Here is a 26,982-nt window from a genome sequence, read left to right as displayed (position 1 = left end):
CTAATTTAGGGAATGATCATAGGTTTATAATTAAAGAATACTATTCCACTAGTATGAGGATTTTTGGGGAAGTCCAAAGCAAAATCATGAGAGCTTATACTTAAAGTGGACAATATTACATCATTATATTTTCAAATGTTTATGATGCTGCACGGTTGAAAAGTACGAGCATGACACATGGTAACCATTATTTTCCCTTAGTGATTATCGATGATAACATCGTGGTAGAAATTCTTGTTTCATGGAGTTAATAGGTTTTTATTTTTGTTTTCACATAGAAATTTTGATATAATGCATGCACTCATAGCCTTGGTTGGGTGCCTCTACCTCTACCAAAGAGCCACTACAATAACCTACCATAAGCCACAGTAGATGTGTGAATGTTTGATTAATCCACCACACCTAAATAGTGTGAAAGTTATCTTATTTATAATCAAATGAATGACAAGGATATGGAAATAGTAATAAATGGAAATAACAATAAATGGAAAGATACCTATGATAATAAGGCAAACTATAATTTATTACTAAATATCCTTAACACCCCACCGCAAGCTAAGCGTCGTATTTAAACGAACGTGAAGCTTGAATCTGAAAAATTCAAAGAGGTTGAGAAATACTTTTCATGAAGATGCTAACAACCCGGTTCTTGGCCATCAAAAATTGCAGAGGGATCGCCGCTCAGCGGCGATGCTGCCTTGGCTTCGGCGAGAATATGTCTAACCCATGAAGAGGGATGGTCGCTTAGCGACGATGCTGCTTTGGCTTTGGTGAGAATATTTCTAACCCCAAAAAGTAGAAGGGGAAACCTAGAGCAAGGGACAAAGACAAATATTGAAGCCAGAAGAGTCGCCACATTGGGCGAAGGAGCCAATTTTGGCGAGAAGGGCAGTCGGAAGAGTCGCCTCATCGAGCGAAGAAGCCAATTTTGGCAGGAAGGGCGGCGGCAACTTGATTGGCGAATAGACCAGTGCGGCACCCAGATTCCGAAGGTAAATCTCTGCAAAAGGTTGATAGGTTTAGGTTAGGGTTTATGTGAAGGATGAAGGTTGATTGGGAAGAAAATGAGAGAGACTATATTGGCCAAGGGGAAAACCGATTGAGTTAGAAAAGGTGAGGTTGTATGTACAGAGTATGACGAAAGGTGATTTAGAGGTCAATAGGGTGGAGCCGAAGAGTAATCAATCGGCTCCGACTACGGCAGCCATGAAAACTGCCCCTGCGGCGTCAAAGCCAGCAGGGGTGGTGGAGAAGAAGATTAGAGGATTCAAAAGCCATTGAAAAGAAAGGATCGGAGTTGTTAAACCGAGAGGGCTCTGATACCATGTGAATGTTTGATTAATCCACCACACCTAAATAGTGTGAAAGTTATCTTATTTATAATCAAATGAATGACAAGGATATGGAAATAGTAATAAATGGAAATAACAATAAATGGAAAGATACCTATGATAATAAGGCAAACTATAATTTATTACTAAATATCCTTAACAAGATGCATGGCTATAAAAAATCTACGATAGTATTTTTCGTAAGCTATCATATCTATTATTTCTTGTAGTGACCCATGAAACTCATGACACCCATGTCCACGGCTTACCCTCAACCTTCAGACTCTCAATTCTTCCCAGCACCGCCAATTCGGTAGATCAAAACATGGTAGGTAAAATCTCTCAAGAAATTTCATGAATTGGGTTAGGGCTCGAATTGAGAATTTTAGAAGTCAGTTCGTAACCAAAACGTTGTTTCGTTGTTTTCCAGTTGAAGACAACCATAGCGTTCTTGAGGATGTGCCATTGTGTTCTTTACCATTGACTTCCGAAAAGAGAGTTTCATTTGCATAGGAATACACAGGTGAAGGGTGTCACAGTCATACTTATCATAGATTTTGACAAAGGGCATGCGTGAGTGAGTGGTTGCCTTTCGTGGTTCGATTGAACCCATGCATCTAAGTTGGTTCAATCTACTTTAGTTAGACTGATTTGATCAAGTTTAATTAGATCAATTAGGGTACATCCATTTTCTCGTCTTAATTTTCATTTTAAGGATAGTAAGCCTCAATTTTCCTTATCTTAGTTATGAATTTATGAATCAATTGAGTCGGAGTTCCTCTAGTTGAGGAGTTCTGAGTGAGAATTAAATGATTTGCATGATGAACGTGTATAATTATGCATTGTATGACTATGATGTATCATTACATTAGACATGATTTATAACTGTGGTGATACTAATTCTTATGATTGACCTAAGTGCTACGATAAAAAATGATTTTGTGATAGTTATACGTAGTGTTATTAGGTTTAGGGGATAGTCGAGGTCATCCTACAAGGTGGACAACAGTTTCATTGTTTGGTTTCCCACGAGAAATCAGAGCGTTGATTTAAGTCATTACAGTTGGTCTATAATTTTTCGAAGCTTTATATGAGAAACGGTGAAGGCCCCAGTGCTAGGGCAAGGCAGGCAAACGTAAAATGTTGGGACCACCGTCGCTTGATTCAGTCTATCGAAAAAGACAAAACGAGGATGAAGTTGATCCAAACCACCAACTAGACCTAAGTTACGAAGAAAAAACTAATCGAGATCCTAGGACGGATGAATGTTTCTTTTAAATATGTATGATGTCATTTTCCTCCATTCTTTCAACTCTCTTCTCCTCTCCCTTATAAATAATCGAAAGAAAGGAGAAGAAGTAGGTTCGGAATTAGCCTTGGGAACCGAACCAATTTTAGACCAGCTTCGACAACCCAGCCTTCTGAACCTACGCCATCTTCAGCTATCTAGCCCACACCAACGACACCCATGGGCTAGACCACTCCAGCTCACATTGCAACTGCTAGACCAGTCGAACAATCCATGTAGTCCAACCGAGTAGTATGCCCATGGCCCAATCGACCTCCAACTAACCAACTTGTAGACCTACACCGATTCGGTCCATTGACCCGACCCACAACTTGATCGGACATTTTTTGATCTATCTTATTATTTTGGACCATTCTTGAGTTGTTGTTTATGTTATCCTACAAGCTACACTTAAATTCACTTTCATCGATTTAAAGCGTGTTAAGTTAAATTAGAGTCACTTGAGACGATCAGGTGGATCAAACCCTTCAACATATGCTAACTCGATGTCGTGGACCTATATAGGTTGACTTGTGCTCCAAAGGTAGTTTCAAACTAGCACCAAGGATAAGATAGTAACTACAGTTCACGCCAACCAAGTAAGTGGTTTTACAATGAGCTTAGTTAAATGAACTATAATGAAGTATGAACGACACATGCTTTGTGGCCCCTCTACTCGTCGTACTCTATTATGTTGTACTTGTGTTGATAATTCTCTTTCTCACGGAAATGGCTCTTAATTCAACCAATATCTTTGAATGGCTTAAATTAATTGTACAATAGGGTCAATATTGAAGAAGGATTAAAAGATAGGTAAACATGAGTCGAACTTAATGAGATGGACCCGACCACATGGCTCCACGCGTTCGCACACCGTCGGCCATGCGCACGTACTTCCCACATGCTTTCTTCTTCCAAAACTTTTATGTAAATACCGATTGTGTCCCTCGCATGGAAACTCGATCTATGGTTGTTATTTCGTTTTGGTTTCTTCCTCAATATTGTAAATTTCATTTATGGGAAGTTAAAAATCTAAATTTCTAACTTCTACCGTTATACATAAAGAATTTGGAGCCCGAAGTTAAAAGGTTTCATACGAAAATTACTAATCGGTCCACTTCGTCTCAAATTGCCTCCATAAAAATATTTATTTAGCATAGAGCACACCGAACAAACATAGAAACACTTTTGATAAAATGTAACCAATATGAGGGTTTTATTTTGGAAACGATTTTTCAAAAAGTGGTAGCTTAAGACGAGCCAAGATATGGTGAGTTGCTTAAGCCGAGCCGAGGGAACAGGCAAGTCGAGCTAAGTAGCATGTCCACCGTGATGCAAGGTCGATTCATGGATCGATGTAGGTCAGGTCGTGAGTCAGTGTGGGTTAGGTGTATCTATGGACTACTGGGTCGAGGGATGCATGCATGTAGGGTGGGGCAAGGGTTCACATGCATCTAGGCTTGTGTTTATGGGTCGAGTAGGTAGGTTAGAACACTCAAGTTGTGGCTCGATTTCGAGCCTACAATTAGGGTAAGTGGGTTGCAAGGCCAAATATTGAACCAACTAAAATGATCCTATTAATTCGAATAATGTCATAAAATGAAAATTGTGTTGAAAAATGTTAGTATAGGTAAGTTATTATTTGAAAAGTAATAAATTATTTATTTTTTATAAGGCAACCTTAATCTTCACCCGAATGATCCAAGGTTTTGTTGAAGCAAGAATCCTTGAATCAAAGAAATTAACTCTTTTTATACAAAATTGGGATCAACCAACACATATGGTTAGAATTGGATTACGTTCAAAGATCTAAAAGGAAGATTTGAAATCGGTCAAAATTAGTGCAACATTTGATTAGGAGTCAACTTAGTTTATTTAAGTAGACTCTTTGTACTAGATATTTATAGGATTTATTTCAGTTTAAATAGAAGCGGGCCAGTTAGTAAAACACAAGCCGTAGTAAAGCAATTTATTATTTCAGTTGTCTCTGTATTATTCTCTGAGTAATAATAATTTCATATTTATTCACACCTTTGAGCGTAAGATATTGTGACAGTTGGTATCAGAGCTAAGTTGATATGGTTGAAATTATTACTCAACGAGATGAATGGTGAAAGTGCTTCTATGGGTGTAGCTATGGAAAAGCTTATTGGCAATAATTACAATTATTGTAAGTTATGTATGGAAACTTATCTACAGGACAAGATTTGTGGGATTTAATTGAAGGTGATGGCATAGACATACCCGCGGACACTCCACAGAATGCTAAATTACTCCGAAAATGGAAGATCAAATGTGGAAAAGCCTTGTTTACCTTGGGAACTCTTATTAGCAAGGAATATATTGATCATGTTCGTGATTTAAAGTCACCAAAGCAAGTGTGGAAAACCCTTCAAAAGTTGTTCACTAAGAAAAATTCAGCTCGATTGCAATTTTTAGAGAATGAACGGGCTATGGTAACTCAAGGTAATTTTTCTATTGAAGAATATTTCTTGAAAGTGAAAAATCTATGTTCTAAAATTTTAGAATTAGATGCTGAGGAGCTAGTGAGTGATGCTCGATTACAACGTTATCTTATTCGTGGATTACGAAAAGAATTTATGCCTTTTGTTTCCTCAATACAAGGGTGGGCAAATCAGCCTACAGTAATTGAACGAGAGAATCTTCTTTCAAATCATGAAGCCTTGGTTAAGCAAATGACTATCACCAATGAGTTTTCCCCAAAGTCAGAAGATGCGTTGTATGTCAAAGATCAAAGGATACAAAATTATCATTCAAAGCCTTCATCAACCAATGGAAATTAATTCAGAAGTGAGGAGTCGTCAAAGAATCCATTTAAAGTTTGCTACAGATGTGGAAAACCTGGCCATTTTAAACGAGATTGTAAGGTGAAAGTGGTGTGTCATCATTGCGGAAAGCCAAACCATATTAAGTCAAATTGCCGAGTCAAAATGTAGGAATCAGAAGCAAATGTTGTACACGTAAGTAAAAATTCTTCAGATCCAACTTGGGAATACTACTTAACCACTGAGGTTGTTGACCAGCCAACAAACGTTGTACATCAAGATGATGTTTCTACAGATGATGCCAATTATGTCCCCCCTGGTGACCCTTCTGTTTATTTCACGGCCTTGGATTTGGGATTCGACGAAAATGATGATTTCGAGCTAACCTTTGGCGATCTTCACGGTCCTTTCCTTTCCTCTGAGGCTGATGATTTCCTCATCTCCGAAGATTTGGATCAAACGACCAATTCGTTGGACTTGCAGGCTGACCGAGAAGCTCCTGGGGGCACTACTGTTCGTGCTTGCAGTTTTGCATGCTCTCTAAGATCCGGAAGCTCTGCGATTTCATGCAAGCAGTCCCCTAATGAAGGTGAGTTTCTAAACTATCAATCTTCTGAATTGCAGGTAGCGAGTGTTTTTCAACCCATTCTGGTGGATGAGACTCAAAGAGTCTGAGGATTGTAAATTGTCCATCCCAAGAGCATGGTGGTGGTGGTAGTGATCATGAATTCTCAGGCGAGCCAGCGTCGTCTCACGGCTCAGGTTTTGGAAATTTCGGTTATGGCGTCTCTGAGGGAATGAATTTCTCATCTTCTAATGCGGAGTATTGCGATGTCATTGTCGATCAGAAGATTAAATCAGAGGAAATAGGAAAAATTTGCATGACGAAGAGGAAGAAAGACATGGATGAAGGAAACCTGGATTTGAGATTAGAAATTATCAATCCCAAATTGAGTCCCTGTGCTCTAAATGAGGATGAAGAGAAGAGGAAGGCGAGGTTGATGAGGAATAGAGAGAGTGCGCAACTTTCCAGGTAGAGGATTATGTGGAGGAGTTTGAGGATAAATTGAGAAGTATGCATTCAACCGTTGCTGAATTGAATAGTAAGATATCATATGTGTATCATATGTGATGACTGAGAATGCAGGCCTGAGACAGCACCTGAGTGGCAGTGGTATGTGTCAGCCTCCTCCTCCTGCTAGGAGTAAAAAGAATGAGAGTAAGAAGGCGGTGGGAAGAACTAAGAAGATTTCCAGTATTAATTTTCTGGGTCTGTTGTTCTTTATTATGCTTTTTGGTAGTTTAGTTCCGGTAGTGAATGACATATTTGGCAATGTTGTAGGAGTTCCTGGCACGTTAGTATTTGTTGGTGATAGGTTATACAATCAAAACTGAGGAAGGGTTTTGAGAGTCGATAAGTATTCGAATTTATCTTGTGAGAAATCTGATGCTTTGAACCTCTTAATAGGTGAGAAAATTTATAGGAAAGGGGTGAACAATTTCGATGCCTATTCTAATGCAGGTTGGATGAGAGAATTGGGGTCGTCTTTGGAGCTTTCCGAGAAGAGGGTTTTCTGGGAAGAGTCTGGCCATGACTATGCTTTGTTTCTCAAGGAATTAGGGGGTTTGAGAACCCGAGCAGATCGAGCGCAGTCCAGAGAGGAGGCTTTTGATGGGCATATGGCAATTGGTAGGGTTTTATATAAGCACCAACTCTTCAAGGAGGCTCTTGTTAGCTTTAAGAGGGCTTGTGAACTGCAATCTACTGACGTGAGGCCGCTTTTTAGAGCTAGGAACTACTTGTATGTTCTTGGAAAATACAAAGAGGCAAAAGAAGAGTTTCTATTGGTATTGGAGGCAGCGGAGATTCTTTGTCCTACCCATTTTAGAGATTTGAAACTGCTGGGGAGTGCTTTATTCAGAGTAGGGGAATATAGGGCTGCTGTTAAGGCTTTAGAAGAGGGCATACTCATGAAACCAGATTATGTTGATGCTCACTGTGATTGTAGATGCTTTGTATAATTTGGGTGGACTTTACGTGGACTTGGGGTTGTTTCTCGCCCCTCTTTCTCCCATTTGCACAGGTCCCCCTAAAAAGAGAAAGCGGGTGGCATGCAACCTGTGAACGAGTGTGACACTTAGATCAGAAAATTTGATGCAGTTAGGTATATCAAATTGTTGAGGGCGCAAACATACGGTTGCACCAAGTTGAATTTTTTCATAAATCTCTCGGAGTTATTGAGAAATAAGTTTGCACTAACGGAGACTATAAAAATTAGTGCAAATAGTTTATTTCTTTGTAGGAGCTATTTATAGGATTTGTTTCCGTTTAAATAGAAGCCCTCCACTTATGAGCCACAAACAATAAAGCAGTTCATTATTTTAGTTGTCTCTGTATTATTCTCTTTGAATAATAATAATTTCATATTTATTCACACCTTTGAGCATGAGATATTGTGACAGAATCTTCTTCTAAATTAAGTCACTCCACAATCTAACTGATTAAGACTTGATTGAATGGCTCAGATGCAATTCTATCCAAGAATTACTCCACAATCGAACTTGATTAAGACTTGATTGAATGGTGGCTCAGATGCATGTCTCATATGCAATTCTATCCAAAAATTACTCCACAATCGAACTTGATTAATGACTTGATTGAATGACTCAGATGCAATTCTACCCCAAGAATTGATTGAAACTTGGAAATAACAAAATTGATGCTCGGATTTCAAAGGGAAACGTCTTATTTAAGATCTCAATTTCATTCATCATGAATCTGCTTTTTACATAACAATTTGTAGGTATTTATAGTCTCCCATGGAAGACTTGTGGCCATGATTTAATCGGTATCCATGGGTATTTATAGTCTTTTGTGATCATTATTTAATCTGTATCCCTTAAATCTCCCAAAAAAACAAAAAATCTCCACAAATTAGGTCAATTTGACCATTAGACCATTACAATGAAATTAAAAATAATAAAGTTTTCCAAGATATATTTGAGTGGCTAAGGTACAAATTTTAAATGGTTACCAACATTTCGAACACGTATACGTATTAAAGTAAGTAATTATAAATTTCTATGTATTAATAATTAAGTTTTTTTTACCCTTAAAATAATAATTAAGATAGTTTCATCAAATTTATAATCACCATGTTGGATGATGAAAGTTCCACATCGACTAATTTAGGGAATGATTAAAGATTTATAATAAAAAAAAAATATTCTCTCTATTGGTATACAGCCTTCTGAGAAACTTAAAAGCAAAGTCATGAGAGCTTATACTCAGAGTGGACAATATCATACCATTGTGGAGAGTCGTGTAAAAATATATGAAGTCGAAAATTCTAGTAGATTTTGTTACAATCAAACCCAACCCAGAAAAAGAAATTTCTCCTCTTCGGACTTTCGGTAGGAAATGAAATAGAAATTCAATTTATCTCGCACTCTGTTGTGTTTCTTGTAGTCATCGTCGGACCGGAACTCTTCCCCCTAAATCCTTTCTTGATATTTAAGTGGTAAATAAGTAGTATTTTTTATTTTTAAGTAATTAAAATAAGACAGCCCAACAATCCAACCCAACCGAACTGTTGGGTTGAGTTATGAACTCAATTTGAGTTGCTCGGGTCACCGATCATCTAATTTTAATTCTTATAATTTGGAAAGTTCCAAATTAATCTCTTATATTTTAAACTTTTTTTTTTCAATTTTGTCCTAGGATGAATATAAAGGATTAAATTGAAAATTTTAATATAATAATTACTAAATTAGTCATAAAAATATTGAATTATATTCTAAGAATAAAAACAGTAAATTTTAAGTAATTTTAGAAAACAATTATATTGAATAATAATTAACCAAATTATTTTGAGAAATTGTCAAGGGTATTTTAGTCCAAGAGCGCATAAAAGTATGATATTTTTATAATCCGATAAAATTCGCGGTCAGTACGGGCAGAAGTAGGCTTAAAGCATTAGCGATATTTCTTTTGATGTGTAAAACCCAAAACCCTACCTCCCTCTTTCTCTCTCTTCCACTGTTATTCCTCTGTTATCTCTTACTCCTTATTCTCTCTCCTCCCTTCCAAAACCTTCACTCTTCAAAATTCTCTTACTCTGTTCTTCCGTTACCCTACAAACACTCTTGATTCCTCTTCCCAATCTCTCTGCCGCTTCAATTCAGCCTGTGGTAGTGGATATGGCTAAATTCAACCAAGCGTAATCATGCAAGGAAGCGCTGTTGCACTTCTGTTTCAGAGGTAGTTTTCGTAATTCATTTTAGTTTTCATCTCTTGTGGCTTATGTGTATGTGAAACTGGTTTTGTCTGTGGATTTTGGTGAGTGTGTTTCTTCGCTCTGGTCGTGGTTGGTATGAAGTGGAGCCGATTCATGTTCTATTTGTTTTTGATGTTTTTAATTTCTCTTCGAAGGCTGGATTGTGTTTGTTAACTAACACTCGGTTTTACTCTTATTTGTTGGCTGTTCTTCTAATTTCCTTGCATTATAGGATCTAACGAAATGGAATTTAGGCGAAAAACGCCTCAACAGCTTCTAGCACTCGATGCGTTCTATTCAGGTAGGCTTGTGAATATAGTTTGAGAAATTTTTCATGCCAGTTTGACCATTTAGATTAACGTAGTTCGTTACTTGTCATAAATCTCAAATTAAGTTTGACCTGTCTTATTTCCAAGATATTGTAACCTCTTCTGACTTTTTATTGTTGCAGAGGAAAAATATCCTACGCAAAGCAGATTGAAAACTTATGCGGCCACTTTAGGATTGACCTACAGGCAGGTACAAGGATGGTTTGCTCAGAAGAGGAGGAGGGACAGAAGTGAGGATGAAACTACAGTATCATCTACTGGTAATGAATATAGTCTCAACCAAGGTTTGGTCTAAATTCAAAAAGTAAATGTAAAACTATGGTTGAGGGTAACATTGTTAATAGAAGGAAGAGGTTAGATTCGATTCATAGTTTGCTTTCTTCATAGAATATTCTAATGAAGGTATTTTGTAAGGATGACCCGCCTCTCGGTGGAGATTTCAATTGTCTCTCATTTGGGAGCATTTCTCTATTGCAAAGGTATTCTGCAAGTCACCTGCTCTTGCCCATTCTCCTAGTAACCTGGGAAAGCATATAAATAATAAAGTTGGAAGGTTAAGACTAGAGCCCCATTTCGGAGAGGGAGAGTGATATGGCCCTAGTAGTTTGAATTAGGAACTCTTTTGTTATGAGAACCCCTAATTATCAAAGACTAAAACCCCTAAAAATCAATCAGCACAACTCCTAGGGAGAGTTAGAGAAGGTTACCCTGTGATTGAAGACTAGTAGGTAAGGAAAACTAGTTCCCTACTCATGGTTTGAATGCTCCACAATCAAGTTGATTAGTCTTACCTGAATGCTCAAGCATGCAATCCTAGATAAAGGACTACAAAGTTTGGTGATAAGCCTCAATCATTAAGCACAGAGAACACCTCATTCTAAAATCCAAAAATTGAACGTAAAGTCTCATTCAAACCCTTTAACCTATTTTGCTTAGCCAGTTAGCTAAAAGACCTTTCTACCCCTAACTAAAAAAATACATAATAAAATAATAATTCTAGTTAAGCCATTTCGAAAGCCCAAAACATAAACACCTAAAATAAAGTATGCTTGCAAAAAATTACAATAGTGAAAACTTCTTTCGGTTTTCGTTCCTTGGAACTCTTCAGTTATGTGGGAATTTAAAGCTAATTGTTGCTTTTTGGGTCTTGAACGTGTGATTAGTCCTAGAGGTAAAGTGAAGACATCTTGGTTCATATCAGAGAGGGTTGAGTTGGAAGCCCTTTTTATTGTATAGGAGATTCAAAAGGTTGTACAAAGCCAAATGGATTTACCATGGCTATCTTCCAGAAAATTGGGAGTACCTAAAAGAGGACTCGTGAAAAGTGTTTTGTGAGTTCTTTGAGAAATGCATTATTGAAGTGGGATTGACTGAGACTTATGTTTGCCTTATCCCTAAGAAAGAAGGTCAACAAGATGAAGGACTTTAGTCCCATAAGTCTGATACGAGCTCTCATCCATCTCTAAGTCTCTCAATCCTTCTAAAAACATTATTCTTCCTTTCTAGCCAAATCCCCCAAAAGATTGTGAAAAAGAAAGCCTGCTTTGTAACTCTTCATTTATCGTGAAAAAGAGTATTCAAAAGCACCTCCTTGATGATAGAACAATATCCCCTATTACGAACCAAAGCAGCACCAAAAGTACTGAAAAATTGACGCCGAAGGGAGAATGCAAAGGGGAAATAATATAGAAAATGGTCGAGGTCCTCCAATTGCTTCCTACAAAGAACACACTATCGCAGGTGCAACACAAAGGAAGATTGTCTCCAAAGACGGTTTTGTTATGTAAAACTTTTCAAGCAAAGAATTCATTTTCTTAGGAGTTGTAACCTAGAAAGGAGAACTCATAGACATCATGTGACTGAAAAAGGGAGCACAAAACAATTTAAAAGGAGTTGTAAGAAAAACTCTGACAATTTGGAGACCAAAACCTAGAATGCATTGACTGATCGCCTGGTTTGAAACAATAAAAGAAGGTTGACAGCCTCAACTGCCTCTTGATCGAAATGGGGGGATATTCAAGTAAGGGCTATTGAAGCATCCTCTTATCAGACAAATAATAAAGTTGCGGAAATAGAGCATAGAGGGTTTTTATCCCACCTAAAGTACCCTCCGAAAAATAAGTAATTGATCCATCTTCTACTGGATAGTTGATAAAGAGGGGGAACAAAGGAGTGCTCGAAGCAGTAGCAGTCTAGGGATGTTCGCTAGAACCCTTAAACCTATAGTCGGAAAAACACTCAAAAGAGTGTGGTCCTTACTCATAATAACTCTATCTCACAAAGCGTTGTACTCCATGAAGAAATGCCACAATCATTTTGCCAAAAAAATCTCATTGTGTGATATGAGATTGAGAATGCCTAAACCCCGATGATCCACTAGTTTCAAAACAACCTACCCACTCGACTAGCTGTGCCCCATCACTCCATCTCCTCCCTAAAAGGTTTCTCAGGAAGCTTTCAATATTCTTACCAATCAAGACAAGCATCCTAAACACGGAGAGAAATTAGATAGGGATCCCACTTAGCACCAATTGTATCAAAGTAACCCTCCCTCCCTTGAGGAAGAAGGCCTTTAAAAGGGATCTAAAAGCGCACACTCTTCGGATTCCCCCCAAGGGAACAAAGGTAGGAAAAAGGAAGTTGACTCAGCTCACAACTGGGCAAGGAGGCCCATGTAGACAACTTAGATGGCTCATAATTTAGACCAATGATGGAGCTTTCCTTCTGATGATTAAATATCTGAGACAGTTTCAAAGGAAGACAAGAAACCATTAAAATTTGTGAAGGACCTTTCCTTCTTAGAGAAAAAAAAAGGTGTTATTTGCAAATTGGAGGTGCAACAAATGAAAACTATCCAACCCACCTTAAACCCCTCCATCAATCCCTTATCCACACCCACTGACTCTAACCGACTTTAGAAAATCGACCACAAAAATGAACAATAAAAGGTGAGGTAGGGTTGCCTTGTCTAATGCCTTTTGAAGCAAAAATTTTACCTCTCGGTCTACCATTGACAAAAATGGAGAAATTCACCGATCTTATTCAATTCCAAATCCAAGCTTTTCATTTGTAGCCAAAACTATTCTTCCACGGGATCATATCAAGGAAATTTCAATGCACATTGTTGTAGGCTTTGTCAAAATCAATCTTAAAAATCACACCTACCTTCTTCCTCTTCCTATAATCCTCAATGACTTCAGTTGCTATCAACATGATCTAAAATTTGTTTGCCAGCAATAAAAGCTCCTTGGGAGTTTGAGATGGTTCTCAACCGATCTGTCAGCGTTTTTGCGATGATTTTGTACAAGACTAAGATTTTGTACAAACTAGTTGCAAGACTAAGATTTTGTACAAACTAGTCACAAGACTTATCAGCCTGAAATCTTGAACTTGGCTTTGTCATTTTTAGGTCTCAGACACTTCTATTGAGTTGATATATGCTATTTTGTCAGAGGAAAGTGAAAGAATTTTTCTTGACCTCTTTTCATATCCTATTTCCTTCTCTCTATGAGCCTATCAAAATACATGTTGACAAATTTAAATGAATGTTGCATATTGAGTGGCTTCAGGATTCATATTTGTAGTACATTATTTTACAGGTGAGTGGCTTCAAGAGAATCAAAGAGAAACCAAAGTGAGAAAGGTATTTAAAATGTTTATGATACTTGACTCTTGCTCCAGCTTTTTTGCCGTCTTCCATATCCTTATTTTTTCACATCTTTTGTACTCTATAATTTTAGGTTTCAAAGCAAACTAGTTCAGTCCCTGTAGATTGCTGTGGCAAGATGGCTGCTCCGTTTAAAACTCATGGTATCGGAAAGGGTTTGATGACAGTTTGGCAGGCAACAAATCCTGATGCTGGCAAATTTCCTGCTGGAATAAATTTTAGTGGCCGAGAACTTATGGATGCATCTTCAGTTTCAACTTCTTCATCGGAAGAATCATTGCGGCAAGGGAAACGACCACCACGACAAGCTAAAGTGAAGGTAACTTGAGTATTTTTGGTATTTATTTTTCCTTTACTATATCTAATTTAGAATATTACAATACCTGTTACAGTTGAAATAAAAATGGTTGCTGATGGGAATTCTCCTACTTATAAACAGGGAAGGCAGGCATCCAAAGTACAGGGAAAGAGAAAGCCTTCAACAAAAAACAGACGGGTAAATTTAAATACATACATATATATATATATAGTATGTAAAATATATGTATATTTATATGTATACGTACGTATATTTATTTATTTCTGTTGCCTTTAGCAATTTTTCCTCTCCTGTTTGTTTAAGTTCCTCTTATGTTCCAGGTGGAACGCAATGGAGAAAAGAGTCAAAAGCAATTTTGCTACAAAAAATGTGAACTTGCTTGGGAAAGAAAGAAATCTCAAGGATGCGTAGACCAATTTGCTACTCTGGTAGATGATGAAGAGTTGGAGCTGAGAGAGTTGCAAGCTGGAAAACATATTATGGCTTCTTGTGATCACTTCATGGCAAATGATGTTAATAGTTGCTCACTTTGCAAAGGTGAAGGAAGAACATGACAATATTTATCTACATCATTTTTTACTATCCTTTCAATGGAATTTTTAAGTAAAGGAAATGCTCTCTCCTCTTTCCTCCTTCCCTTCCCTTTCCTTTCCAGTCAAAATCCATCCGTAGCCAGTGCTATTTCTTCACCATTTTTTTGTTCTTGCATCATGATTATTAGCGGTGTGATTTAGCCTTTCATCCATTTTCATCCCGATTGATTTTGGTTTATTGGTGATGTGTTATAATAAAGTCATCATTCTCTACCTCAATTTTTTTTTTCTGGTTAGTCGTTTGTTTAGCTTTTTTGGTTATCGGTATTGGTTTTATCTGATTTCTAATGGATTTCAAGAGTTATTGCGTTCTTAACAATTTATTATTATTATTTTTCTTTTGGGGAGAGTGATATGTTCTTCATTGAAGATATAAAATATAAATAGGTAATCCCCGAGTTTTTTGGCTGAGCTTATGTATTTGCCTATGTTTTTGTACATCCTCAAGCAAGATATAGACTCCTCTTGAACATTTCGTCAGTTGGAATTTATCTCCCAAATAGGTTCATATTTTGAATGTGTTGTTTGGCCTCCCTTGGGAGGAAGGAAGGAAGTTGATGGTGATATCTTTAGGAAGGGGAAGGGGAAGGGAATTTTTTAGGGTTAGGGTTCTTTTTCCTTCCTTTTTTTAAATGGGGCTGATTGGCATTTTAATAGAACTTATTTTTGTGGGTCTTCAATGGGCTGGTGTGTTTTTGTCTTTATTGGGTTTTATGTACCATTTAAAACTTGAACTAGATTCAACTGTCCTTTAAATTTTTCTTCACGTTATTTTTTTAAAATTTTAATTATTTATAATAGATAGTAAAAGAAATCGTAAGTATTTTGAGTTTGATCTTTTAATATTATCTAAAATGTTTTAAAAAAATAATGTGTCCCAGACATGTTCGTGTCCAACATTTTTAGAAGGCATGTCGTTGTGTCCGTGCTTCTTAGACCAAAGTTATTAGCATTTTTCATTACCGCCTCCCTTTTGTCTTTTGAAGTTGTCTGAACTACGATCCATCTGAACGAGGTTCTCACAAACCTCGTTCACTTTTTGGGCACTAACCTTCTAATAGAGCTTTCTGGGAGAAATTTCCTACAAATTATTGGCTTCCACTAGATGCACCCTGGTTCAGTTGGTCATCTTTTTTGTTAATTCATTAGTGTTCCCAAGTCCATGGGAGAATTTACTGTTAGACCAGCTGGTTTTTAGTTTTTTCGTTATGTAACTTGGGGAGATTTAGGAGAATTTTTAAGGGTCATGAAAGACGAATTTTCCGTTCCCTCTTCCTCTTTGTTTTAATTTTCTTTCTTTTTCCGTTTTTTTTAAGCAGTCTTTTTTCTTCTTCTAAAGACTGCTTAAAAAAAAAAAAAAAAAAAGAAGAAGAAGAAAAAAGCAATAGGAGCACTTTTATTATACCAAAGAACTACTTGGGATGCCCAAAAAGGTTTCTCACCACAAATAGACCTCAGTATATATATCTATTGAAAGCATCCATTGTGGTAAACTAACCTTAATGGTTGCTTGGTATGACATGCTAAAGACTATCTAGCAGACTTCGTTTCTGGGAAGTTGGTGAAGAACTGAGAAGTTCAAAAAAGAATTGTGTTGTCAAGAGGTAGGTTGATGATTTGTTCTTTTTGATGTGCCACCATTCTGCCAACCAATGGTGTTGTAACACTGAAAAGGTTGCAAGTCCTTTAGCATATTTTAATAATTTTCTTCTACTATTAATTTAGGAAAGCTTCTCACCTGACACTAGATAATTAGACCTGTGATCTCAGGGGTGAACTTGTCCACCTGTTGTTCCATTTGTATGCCTTTTCTAAGGTTAAATCTGTTTTTCTGTAAGGAAGAGTTGTTTCTATTATAAGTATGAAGGAGATCCTTGGAATATCATCTCTAATATATTTTATATTTTCAGATATGCTTGCCAAGTTCCCTCCAAATTCTGTGAAGATGAAACAACCATTTGGCATTCAATCTTGGGATTCATCTTTAGATATTGGCAAGAAACTATTCAAGGTTTGTATTAAAGACTATGGAGTCGATCCTGTCTTTTTGGTATTGGAAGATCAGTTGGTGTCTCTAGTATACCCCATTTTCTCTTCAATTGCAATTTTAATTTGCTAGCATAGATACTAATTTGGGTTTTCTTGGAAACACCCATTGGGCTCAAACCCTTTTAATTTTCTCCCTTGTAAATGTGTTTTATTGTGCTTTCACTTAGTATAAAAGAATGTTAGATATAATTTTTTTTTCCTTCCTGTTGCGGTTTTTCTTTTACTACCTCCATGAATTTCTTCTCTATGGTCTTTTTTATCATTAATTTCCTTTGTAAGAGGATATGTTTTCCATGAAGTAACTGTGAATCCTGATTATTTGCATATTTAGAGAAGAGCATTTCTAACTGTCATAAGTTGCTATCTAAATAATAAAGGACTTAGAGGGAATGTGTTCAAGTCATGGTGGTCACTTGTCCATGATTTAACATCTTATGAGTTTTCTTGGCAACCAAATGTTGTAAGGTCGACGATTGTTTGGTGAGAATAGTCGAGGTGCGTACAAACTCATTCAAACATTCATGGTTATCAAAGAAAAATAGCATGTCTTCTAAATAACCTTTCCATGAGGATAAAGCGTTCAATAGATAATTTTGATTGGGTAGTATTTTTATTTGTTTTATTATTATTATCTTTTGAACATAAGAAACAAATCTCATTGAATAACTAATAAACAAGAAAAACCAAAGGGATTATAAAAGGTTCCTCCAATTAGCATAAATAATTACAAGAAAACTAAAAGTTCGATGCGCGATTGCATTAAGAAGTTTATGAAGTTATTTGAAATGCCAAGATTTAACTCTTGGCTTTTTAATTTTTGCAGGCCTTCAATTTTCTTTATACATACGCCATAACATTAGGCATATGCCCCTTCACCCTTGATGAGTTTGCTCAAGCATTTTATGACAAGGTTAAATATTTTCTTTGATCTTCCTATAATAATGTCCGGTAAAATATAAAATATTTTGGTCTTGACATTTACTCCCTGTTCTGGCTTTGTTTTTCTTGCATTTGCAGAATTCATTCTTACTTGGAAAGATTCACATGGCTCTTCTCAAACTACTATTTTGTGATATCGAGGCAGAGTTTAGCAATGCGTACTTGACTCCTTTGAGCAAGTCTTGCAAATTTCTTGCTTTAGTTCATTTGGTCAGTATTTCATGATTGAATTTATGCCACTGACATTTTGTCTTGATAGAGAATGCAACTTTTATTGAGAACAAACGAAAGAACTGATTTGGTTATTAGCACCTTGTTTTCTAAGTGCACTATTAATTTAGATTTGTTAGCTGAGGATGATAGGTAAATTGCTTGGCTTGATTTTATCTTTATGTTTTATCGAGGGGAAGATTGTTTTGAGTTGGAAGGATGAATTTTATCATTGTAATAGGTCAAGGTAAATTTTATCGTAATATTAGGTCAACTTCAGCTAACAAATTACTTTAGAAGGTGCCAATGCGTTTAAATCCAATTTTTGGTTCAGCTAGTTAGGTACAGAATCGTTTAGGTCATGGACAGTTGGGCTATAATGGTTCTGAATTCCAGATTTTCTAATGAAATGCATTCTGACTTGAATTGCGGCAATTCAGATTTAAGTAGTGTCTCTCAACTGTTAGTTTTGCAGTTCATCCTTTTTTTAGATAACTGGGATTCGAAGCTTTACTTCCCACTCAGGGTCACCTATGCCTGCCCCAAGGCCCAGACCTGGGAGACATCTAAGTCGATATGACCAAGAAACTCCAAGCCCTTGACAATGGCACTGCCTCTTGAGGACAGTTCATCCTTTTTTATAGCAACAAATAGTAATGAGCTCCTAGCTTATTTAATCTTTGACTATCACAAAGGAACTTCATTATAAAAGAGAATTGAAGAAGATATTATAGTATAATTTGATAGGAATGCTATTATGGGTATATTCTTTTTTTTTTTTTAGTTCGATTTTTTTTTGTCCACTAAATTGAAGTTTCTTTGGTTAAATGCGGTCAAAGCTCTTCGATCAGAATTGTATATGGAAGGGAATCAGAGAATTTTTTAGGATAAGTATCTCCCTTAGTTTGATCGGTTCAAATCTACACGTTTAAAGGCTTCCTCACGGTGTTCTTTTTGCAAGCATTTTGCTGATTTTTCTTTCTTGTGGCTCTGTATGGAGTTTGCATCTTCTAAGGATTAGTCTCTTTTTATTATTTCAATGAAATCCTCGTCTCTTGTTCAGGGAAAAAAAAAAAAAAAAAATCATGCGGGGCTGATTGAAGTATAAAATAATTACATTTCTCACTAGGAATTAAATGATATGCAAGATCTATCATATAGTTCCACTCGTCTTTTTTTTTTTTTCCTTGTTTGAAAAACTTTCCCACATTGCTTTATTAATATGTAAAAGCCAATTCAATCAGCAAATAAGATAGGAAACTTTTCTAATTAGGACTAAGATGAGTGCATAATCTATCATATAGTTCTGCATGTTTTTTAGTTGACTTCTGCTTTTGAAAATATGAAGAAAACATCTGTGCTTATATCTTATTTTCATCATTCTGAAGCTTGGAAGTCAAGATTTTGCTCTTGACGTATGGAAGAAATCATTGAACCCTTTAACATGGACAGAAATACTACGTCAAGTGTTGATTGCAGCTGGTTTTTGTTCTAAACAAGGTGCATTGCAAAAGGAGACCCTTTCTAAGGTATTCAGTTTTCGTACTTTTCTGCTTCAATGCACCATAAATTCTATGTTTTTTCATAGGAGCCGATCGAACATAAGTCTCAAAAGGTTAGAGTAACCCACAATTTTACTATTTTCAATATTTAGGCATTTTGTTGTTTTTGTGACGAAAGTAGATTTGGTTTGATCATATCCTATGTAATTGATCCATAGTTTTGTAACCTTGCTTTTACATTGAAGTTTTCAGATTTAGTACAAGTATAAATCGTATACATATCTACAATTAAAAAGATATTAGACAGGTTATGTAGGAAAGTCAGAACCATCTTCACCCAGTACCCCTGAAGTAAATGACCCATAAATTTTTTTTTTTTTTTTTTTTTTTAAATTTTGGAGTTCAAGACTATCCTGAATATCTTCTCAGAATCTTGGAAACTCGGAGGTTCCGTTTAGCTTTGTATAAAATTTGATTTGATAGACATGCAAAGCTTTTCCAGTGCTCTTGGATCAATACAATTATAATGCAATCCAAATAATTCTAAAGCTTACAATAAGGCCAACCAGAAACCAAAGAAATGCAGCCTAAACCTTGGAGATCCAGAACCTGAACCACTCTTGTCCTTTTGTTCTGTTTAATTGTAAGCATAATGTCGGCAAGTTTGATCTTGTGAATGGTTCGCGTTGTTCTGCTTCATTATAAACTTTCATGAGTATCCTCCATTTTTTGGACTTTTTTTCTAGGAAATGAACCTGATGGTTAAATATGGTCTGCAACGTGGAACTTTGAAGGGTGAATTATTTATAATTTTATCAGAGCAAGGAAACAATGGGATCAAAGTTTCTGATTTGACAAGGGAATCAAAGGTATGTGACTATGTTGTGAAAAATGTGGATTACTTCATTGTCATTATTATTATAGTTGTTGGAAAGGTGGACATCAAATTACCATATTGATCCGTTTGACATTGATTTTTTCTTGAAGATTGTTGATCTGAATGTTGCTGGCACTACTGAAGAACTGGAGCTTCTAATATGTTCCACTCTGTCCAGTGATATAACTTTATTTGAAAAGATATCTTCATCTGCATATCGTGTCCGGCCTAGTCCTGCTACAATGGATGTTGATGAAATTCAGTCGGATACTGATTTTGGAAGTGTAGATGATATAGCAGCTAATGCATCTATATGCAGCAGCAGTTATGATTCTGAATGTGATTCAGAAAACTTGTGTTCTCAAATAACTAAAATTCGGAAATCCAATAACGAAAACCCAACTGTTTTCATGGAGATTGATGTAAGCCATCCAGGTGAAGCATGGCTATTAGGACTGATGGAAGATGAATATTCAGGATTAAGCATTGAAGAGAAGTTGAATGCATTGGTGGCTTTAATTGATCTTCTTTCTTATGGATCAAGTATTAAGCCAAAGGTACATTATTCTATCTTGTAAGGGTCATATTTCCTAGTATTTTCATGTTTACATTATAATTGTTTAATATTTAGTAAATGGTGAAAGATATTGATGAGTGTTTGTATTTATATCTTGAAGATCAAAATCTACTTTTACCTTTGTGATATTTTTCTCTAGCAATGTCTCATATTTAGAAATCAAAGAACACCTACTCTTCCTCTTATTATATGAGATTTGATTTTATTTGGGAGAAGAATTTATTCATTGCAGCCTGCAGGGACAGTTTTCCAGCATAGTTAGTTCTATTATACTTTGGCGCTTGCTGGCAGTGTTTCTTAGAAATGTGTCCATTTTATATTTCTTTGGCTTACTGTTGCATGATTTAAGGTGTAGTACTCTTAAGAATTTTCAATCTGATAGGGTACGTCTACATCTTGTGCAATTGATTATGCTTCCGACATACGACGCTATGGTTCTGGAGCAAAAATAAAGAAGTCATCTGTCAGGGGACACAACCTGTCAAGGTCATTCTTGACTAGTTCAGGACAGTTGCATGGTGCCAGTATCAGACATGCTTCATTAGAACATCATCCTATTGATTCAACAACAACAATCTCAGAGTTCCATGAGAATTTAGTAGGTCAAGGAAATGGTGCAAACAAAATGGGAGATGTTATTTACTTGCATCCAATGCAATCTATCTTTTTAGGTTCGGATCGTAGGTACAATAGATATTGGCTTTTTCTTGGTCCTTGTAATGCATCTGATCCTGGTCATAGGAGGGTTTATTTTGAATCTTCAGAGGATGGCCATTGGGAAGTGATCGATACTGAAGAGGTATTATCCTGAAAATTTTATGACAAATTTACTTTTTATCTTGAGCACTAGTGTTATTTTAATTATTGTTCTATTTTCTATTCTTAATGTAGGCCTTGTGTGCCTTGTTATCTGTGTTGGATGATAGAGGTAAGCGGGAAGCTTACCTCATTGAATCTCTGGAAAAGCGTGTAGCATTTCTATGTGAAGCCATGTCAAATTATAGCACCAGGAATCTTGTGAGCAGGAGCTTTACACAATCTGAACAATCTGATATGGATAGGATTAGAGAAAGCAGTTATTCTCCTGTGTCTGATGTCGATAATAGCCTAAACCAAGCTGAGACTACCGGTGATATGTTGCCTTCATGTAGTGCTATAGTTCTTGACGTTAAACGGAAGGGAGAAGAAGAAAAGCAAAGCTGGAATTGTCTCCAGGAATTTGATTCATGGGTATGGAATTTCTTCTACCATGCGCTTTATGCTGTAAGGCATGGTAAAAGGTCATATCTCGATTCACTTGCTAGATGTGAAAGCTGCCATGATTTGTATTGGAGAGATGAGAAACATTGTAAAGTTTGCCATATGACCTTCGAGCTTGACTTCAACCTGGAGGAAAGATATACCATTCATAGGGCAACTTGCCGAGAAAAAGAGGACGATGATGTATTTCCAAAGCATAAGGTTTTATCATCACAGTTCCAATCGTTGAAAGCTGCAGTTCATGCAATCGAGGTATGTCATTTTATTATTATTATTGTTTTTTAGTAAGAAACATATCTATCATTAGGATGATTCGCATGTCAAGGGAAGACTAGACGAAAAGCCCAACCCCATTTATATATGGAACAACGAATAAGTTGTTTGGCTTTTGGACATAAGAAAATAAACTGATATTAAATTTATATAATTGTTGTGTCGATATAATATACATATATATATATATATATGATTGCATAATTGGGTCTTATTCTTTGAAGATAGGCACCAAAAGTCCACCTGTTAGTATATACAAAGGGATAATAAAAGGGTTTTCTAATGTTTTAAATTTACTTTTAACTAAGAAAACCACAGTTTTTAATATAGTTGAGGATGCATATATCAAGGCCAAGCTAAAAGTATGATTTCATGCATTATTTAGCATCATGGGAAGATGCACTATTTGGATCTAATTTTAAAAAAGGTCAGCCGGTGTCCCTTTGTAAGCTTCGGTTTGTGGTGTTGGATTTCAGTGTATTTTTGTGGGATCAACTAGTTTTCAGGTATTTGAGCTGCACAACGCTCGATTCCATGAAGAAATGCCACAACCATTTTGCCAAAAAAGGCTCATTATGTGATTTCAGATTGCTAATGAGATAAACCACTGGAAGCTGAGATCAACCACTCAATGAACAATAAAAACTTGAATTCCTCTAGAAAAATATATAAAGAAAACTACAGTGAAAAAGAAAGGAAAAGAAAGGAAAAGAAAGGAAAAGAAAGGAAAAGAAAAACACTCTGGCAAATGCCACACTTGTTCCCATCTTGATGCGATCCCAAACCTTGAATCCCTTCCTTGGTCCCTAAATAAACTACAATACTATAAATAACTTAAGCGTAGGGATAAATCATTATATTGTGCTATCATTGATCAACTCTCTTTAGAAGGATAAAATTTCTAAGTTAAATTTTTCGCTCGGCAAGTTCTACATGGAAGAGTGAACATCTAGAATCGTCCCTATGTATTGGCTCAGAATAGAGGTTGCTACTCTGTGATTGAGGAGGTGCTTATGAACCCTCCTTTTTGTGATAAAGGTGGTAGACTTTCTTTCTTGTTAGGGTGTTTGATGATTTTTGTAATTTTCAGCTTAGTCGTTCTCTTAGATTGTAGTTCTTTCTCGTAGTTAAAAATGACTCCTTTTTGGTGTGCTTGTTTCTTTTCCTTTTTTTTTTTTTTTTTTTTCATATTTCTCAAGGAAAGAAAGAAGTTTTCAGGTATTCTCTTTCTTGTGGCTGTTACCGGCATGACTTTTATCGTGCAACATATGAAGAAAGTCTGTTTTTCAAAATTTTATGGGGGGAATATTATATTACCCACAAAAAGGAGAACCGTTACGGTCCGGGTAGACAACCCCCGCGTGCTACTAAGAAAACAAAACTCTACAAGAGAAAAAACTACCAATCATTCTATAATTTTTCTTCGTTTTCCATGGTCTCGAATATTTGTGTTTGCCACGCATTTGCATCGTCATGCTTTTATGTTTTGGTTGATGTGTATAACTAATTGCTAGTGGTTTTAAATCATTTGATCCGCCTATTTTTCTTGTAGTCTGTAATGCCTGAGGGTGCCATGGTTGGAGCTTGGACTAAATCAGCTCACAAGTTGTGGATCAAACGGCTAAGGCGCACTTCCTCTTTGACAGAACTTTTGCAGGTTTTTGGTTTAATATTGGCTTACATTTTTAACANTTTTTTTTTTTTTTTTTTTTTTTTTTTTTTTTTTTTTTTTTTTTTTTTTTTTTTTTTTTTTTTTTTTTTTTTTTCATATTTCTCAAGGAAAGAAAGAAGTTTTCAGGTATTCTCTTTCTTGTGGCTGTTACCGGCATGACTTTTATCGTGCAACATATGAAGAAAGTCTGTTTTTCAAAATTTTATGGGGGGAATATTATATTACCCACAAAAAGGAGAACCGTTACGGTCCGGGTAGACAACCCCCGCGTGCTACTAAGAAAACAAAACTCTACAAGAGAAAAAACTACCAATCATTCTATAATTTTTCTTCGTTTTCCATGGTCTCGAATATTTGTGTTTGCCACGCATTTGCATCGTCATGCTTTTATGTTTTGGTTGATGTGTATAACTAATTGCTAGTGGTTTTAAATCATTTGATCCGCCTATTTTTCTTGTAGTCTGTAATGCCTGAGGGTGCCATGGTTGGAGCTTGGACTAAATCAGCTCACAAGTTGTGGATCAAACGGCTAAGGCGCACTTCCTCTTTGACAGAACTTTTGCAGGTTTTTGGTTTAATATTGGCTTACATTTTTAACATTTCTTATTGTATGCCCCGTACCACTTGTTTATGCTTGTAGTGTCAATAACATCCGGTAAACATAGTTTGGTTTTTTTATGTTTGATTTGAACAGGTGGTTGCTGATTTTGTTGGTGCCATCAATGAAGATTGGTTCTATAATTTCCCAGAAGGTTCTTCAGTTGATTTTCGAGATACGTTAGCGTCGTTTACGTCCTTGCCCCAAACGACCTCTGCTCTTGCGTTCTGGTTGGTTAAATTGGATGCCTTCCTTAATTGCTTTTTGTGGAAGGATCTGAAAGGCAGCTAGAAACATAGCCACTCGCAGAGGTAACTATTAACCCTTAGCAGCTCCTATATCCCTAGGTTTAATGCCATATTACAATGCGTTTGTGATAATATCTATTTATTTATATATAATTTCAATAAATAATTTTACTGATCAGAACAAGTACAGAACAAATAATCTCTGCCTTTTTTTTTTTTTTCCTTTCTTTCTTTTTTACGAAATTCCAAAAGGGGAGATGATTGGCGTAGGGTTTGATCTAGGTAGCTCATTTAGAGAAGCCAAGAACACAATTCTACCTAGCATATCATTCTTTTCTTTTTGTTTTTGGGGTGAAATTATAGGACATGCTCTCGAACTTTAGTATAGGTTTCGACTATGCCTCCAGACTTTGAAAAGTTATATTTTAACTTATACTTATATTTTAACTTTGAAAAGTTATAGGACATGTTCTCCATGTCAGCCAAGAACACAAGAGCAGAGGTCGTTTTCTTATTTTAACTTTATATTTTAAAATTGTACTGAAAATATCTTTTTTGTTAAAATAAAGAATGGAAACTGACATGGCAACTCATGTGTCAAAATTAGAAAGCATACGTGATAGATTATGATAGTTGTTACTATTTATTATATCTTAAGATATATCATTGAAATCATTTTCAATATTAATTTTTTTATACATAAATGTCATGTCAGTTTACAATTTTATATGAATGATGCGAATGCTTTCCAATTTTTACATATTAATCATCACGTTTTTCATATTTTGACCAGTATAAATGAAACTTCTTGCTTAACTGAAACCTACCTCAAAGTTTATTTTTAAAGTTATTTTGGATGCGATTCTTCATTTTAAGTCGTTTATAGTGTGGTCACTCATCTTTTTGTTTAATTTACGGGATGTTTCAGGTAAAAAAAGTAGAGGCTAGAGATAGATACTCCGAACATACCAACCCAACTCAACCCCTATTTGAAGAATTTGTACAGGTTACCAACAAAGCGATATGTAAGCATTAGGCATCACTTTCGGGTTTAATGCGAATTTGCAATGGGAAGGCAATGTTTCATATTATTAGGGCATTTAAGACAGATTTTTGGTGCAGCTGTCTTGTGCATTCATTTTTAGGTTGATTAAGTTTTAGCAATGGGTTGGCCCGAGTGAGGTAGTAGTTGTAGTAGTGTTCATTGCAACTACACTCAAGGATGTTCAATAATAAGATAGCCAACCTGCTTCCCTCTTTCTCTACTTTCTCTAATCTCTAATATTATGCAGGTGTTCATCATCCTACTAATTGGCTGCTTCGATCTTATTTGTTGGCAGAAATTTTCCTTTTTTGGTTCTAGCTTATGCTTTAGTTTTAATTTGACGATTTATGGTTTTAGAAGTTTCAAGGTTAAATTCTCATAGCATCGTAACTATTATTTTTTTACGAAGAGATTGCTCTTTTGTATAAAAAATGTGGACTTGAAAGAATCACTAACGTAGTCCACTTACTTTGAAATTTAGACAAAAATGGAATTGTGATGCTGGGATCGTGGGTGGACATGGACGATATTTTAGTAGGTAAGTTAATGCCTCAGATGGCGAAAGAATCATTGTATGCCCTTGAAGATAGATTATTACGAGTCATACTTGGCATTCGGGTATCCACTTCAAAAGAAACTTGTCTAAAACTACCTATAGACGGTAGGGGTCGAATTATTGATGTGAGATGGATCTAGAAAAAAGGGGGCTAGAGTTATAATCTCGAAATGATTTAGGGTGTCTTTAGTTGAAAAATTAAACAGATTTAGGACTAAGTTCTTTATGTATTCTCTAATATATATAGAGCATTCTTGCTCTTCATAACACAATCTTCTTATCAACCATTCAATCACCCACTCTTTCACTAACAATTGGTATTATAGTCGTCTTCTTAAGGGATCTGTGAGATCAAAATGGGTGGAGAATCCAGTTTTTCAGCTGTTGCACCACCAGAGCCGTCTTCTTATGGGATCTGTGAGATCAAAATGGGAGGAGAATCCACTTTTTCAGCTGTTGCACCACCAGAGCCGTCTTCTTATGGGATCTGTGAGATCAAAATGGGAGGAGAATCCAGTTTTTCAGCTGTTGTCAAATGTGGGCAGTTCGTTGGAGATTTATTTGAAGGCCTTGGATCTTTGGGAGG

General features: G+C 36.1%; 1 protein-coding gene and 1 pseudogene across 1 annotated transcript; both read left to right on the top strand.

Annotated features, from left to right (window-relative positions):
• Nucleotides 1-4,796: 4,796 nt before the first annotated feature.
• Nucleotides 4,797-7,427, top strand: LOC111475679 (annotated as a pseudogene).
• A 1,990-nt stretch (nucleotides 7,428-9,417) lies between these two features.
• On the top strand, nucleotides 9,418-26,060 carry LOC111477166 (homeobox-DDT domain protein RLT3). The gene is made up of 18 exons (XM_023121186.1): nucleotides 9,418-9,666; nucleotides 9,915-9,983; nucleotides 10,134-10,271; nucleotides 13,611-13,654; nucleotides 13,752-13,997; nucleotides 14,118-14,174; nucleotides 14,318-14,534; nucleotides 16,501-16,601; nucleotides 17,463-17,549; nucleotides 17,657-17,788; nucleotides 19,177-19,317; nucleotides 20,037-20,159; nucleotides 20,278-20,724; nucleotides 21,127-21,543; nucleotides 21,636-22,256; nucleotides 23,830-23,934; nucleotides 24,644-24,862; nucleotides 25,729-26,060. Exons 2-17 carry the CDS (start codon nucleotides 9,926-9,928, stop codon nucleotides 24,836-24,838), a joined length of 3,129 nt encoding a protein of 1,042 aa, XP_022976954.1. The 5' UTR covers nucleotides 9,418-9,666; nucleotides 9,915-9,925; the 3' UTR covers nucleotides 24,839-24,862; nucleotides 25,729-26,060.
• The last annotated feature ends 922 nt before the right edge of the window (nucleotides 26,061-26,982 follow it).

Source organism: Cucurbita maxima, unplaced genomic scaffold (genome assembly GCF_002738345.1).
Source record: "Cucurbita maxima cultivar Rimu unplaced genomic scaffold, Cmax_1.0 Cma_Scf00003, whole genome shotgun sequence".
Taxonomy (NCBI): Eukaryota; Viridiplantae; Streptophyta; class Magnoliopsida; order Cucurbitales; family Cucurbitaceae; genus Cucurbita; species Cucurbita maxima.
This window is presented reverse-complemented; position numbering and strand designations above follow the sequence as displayed.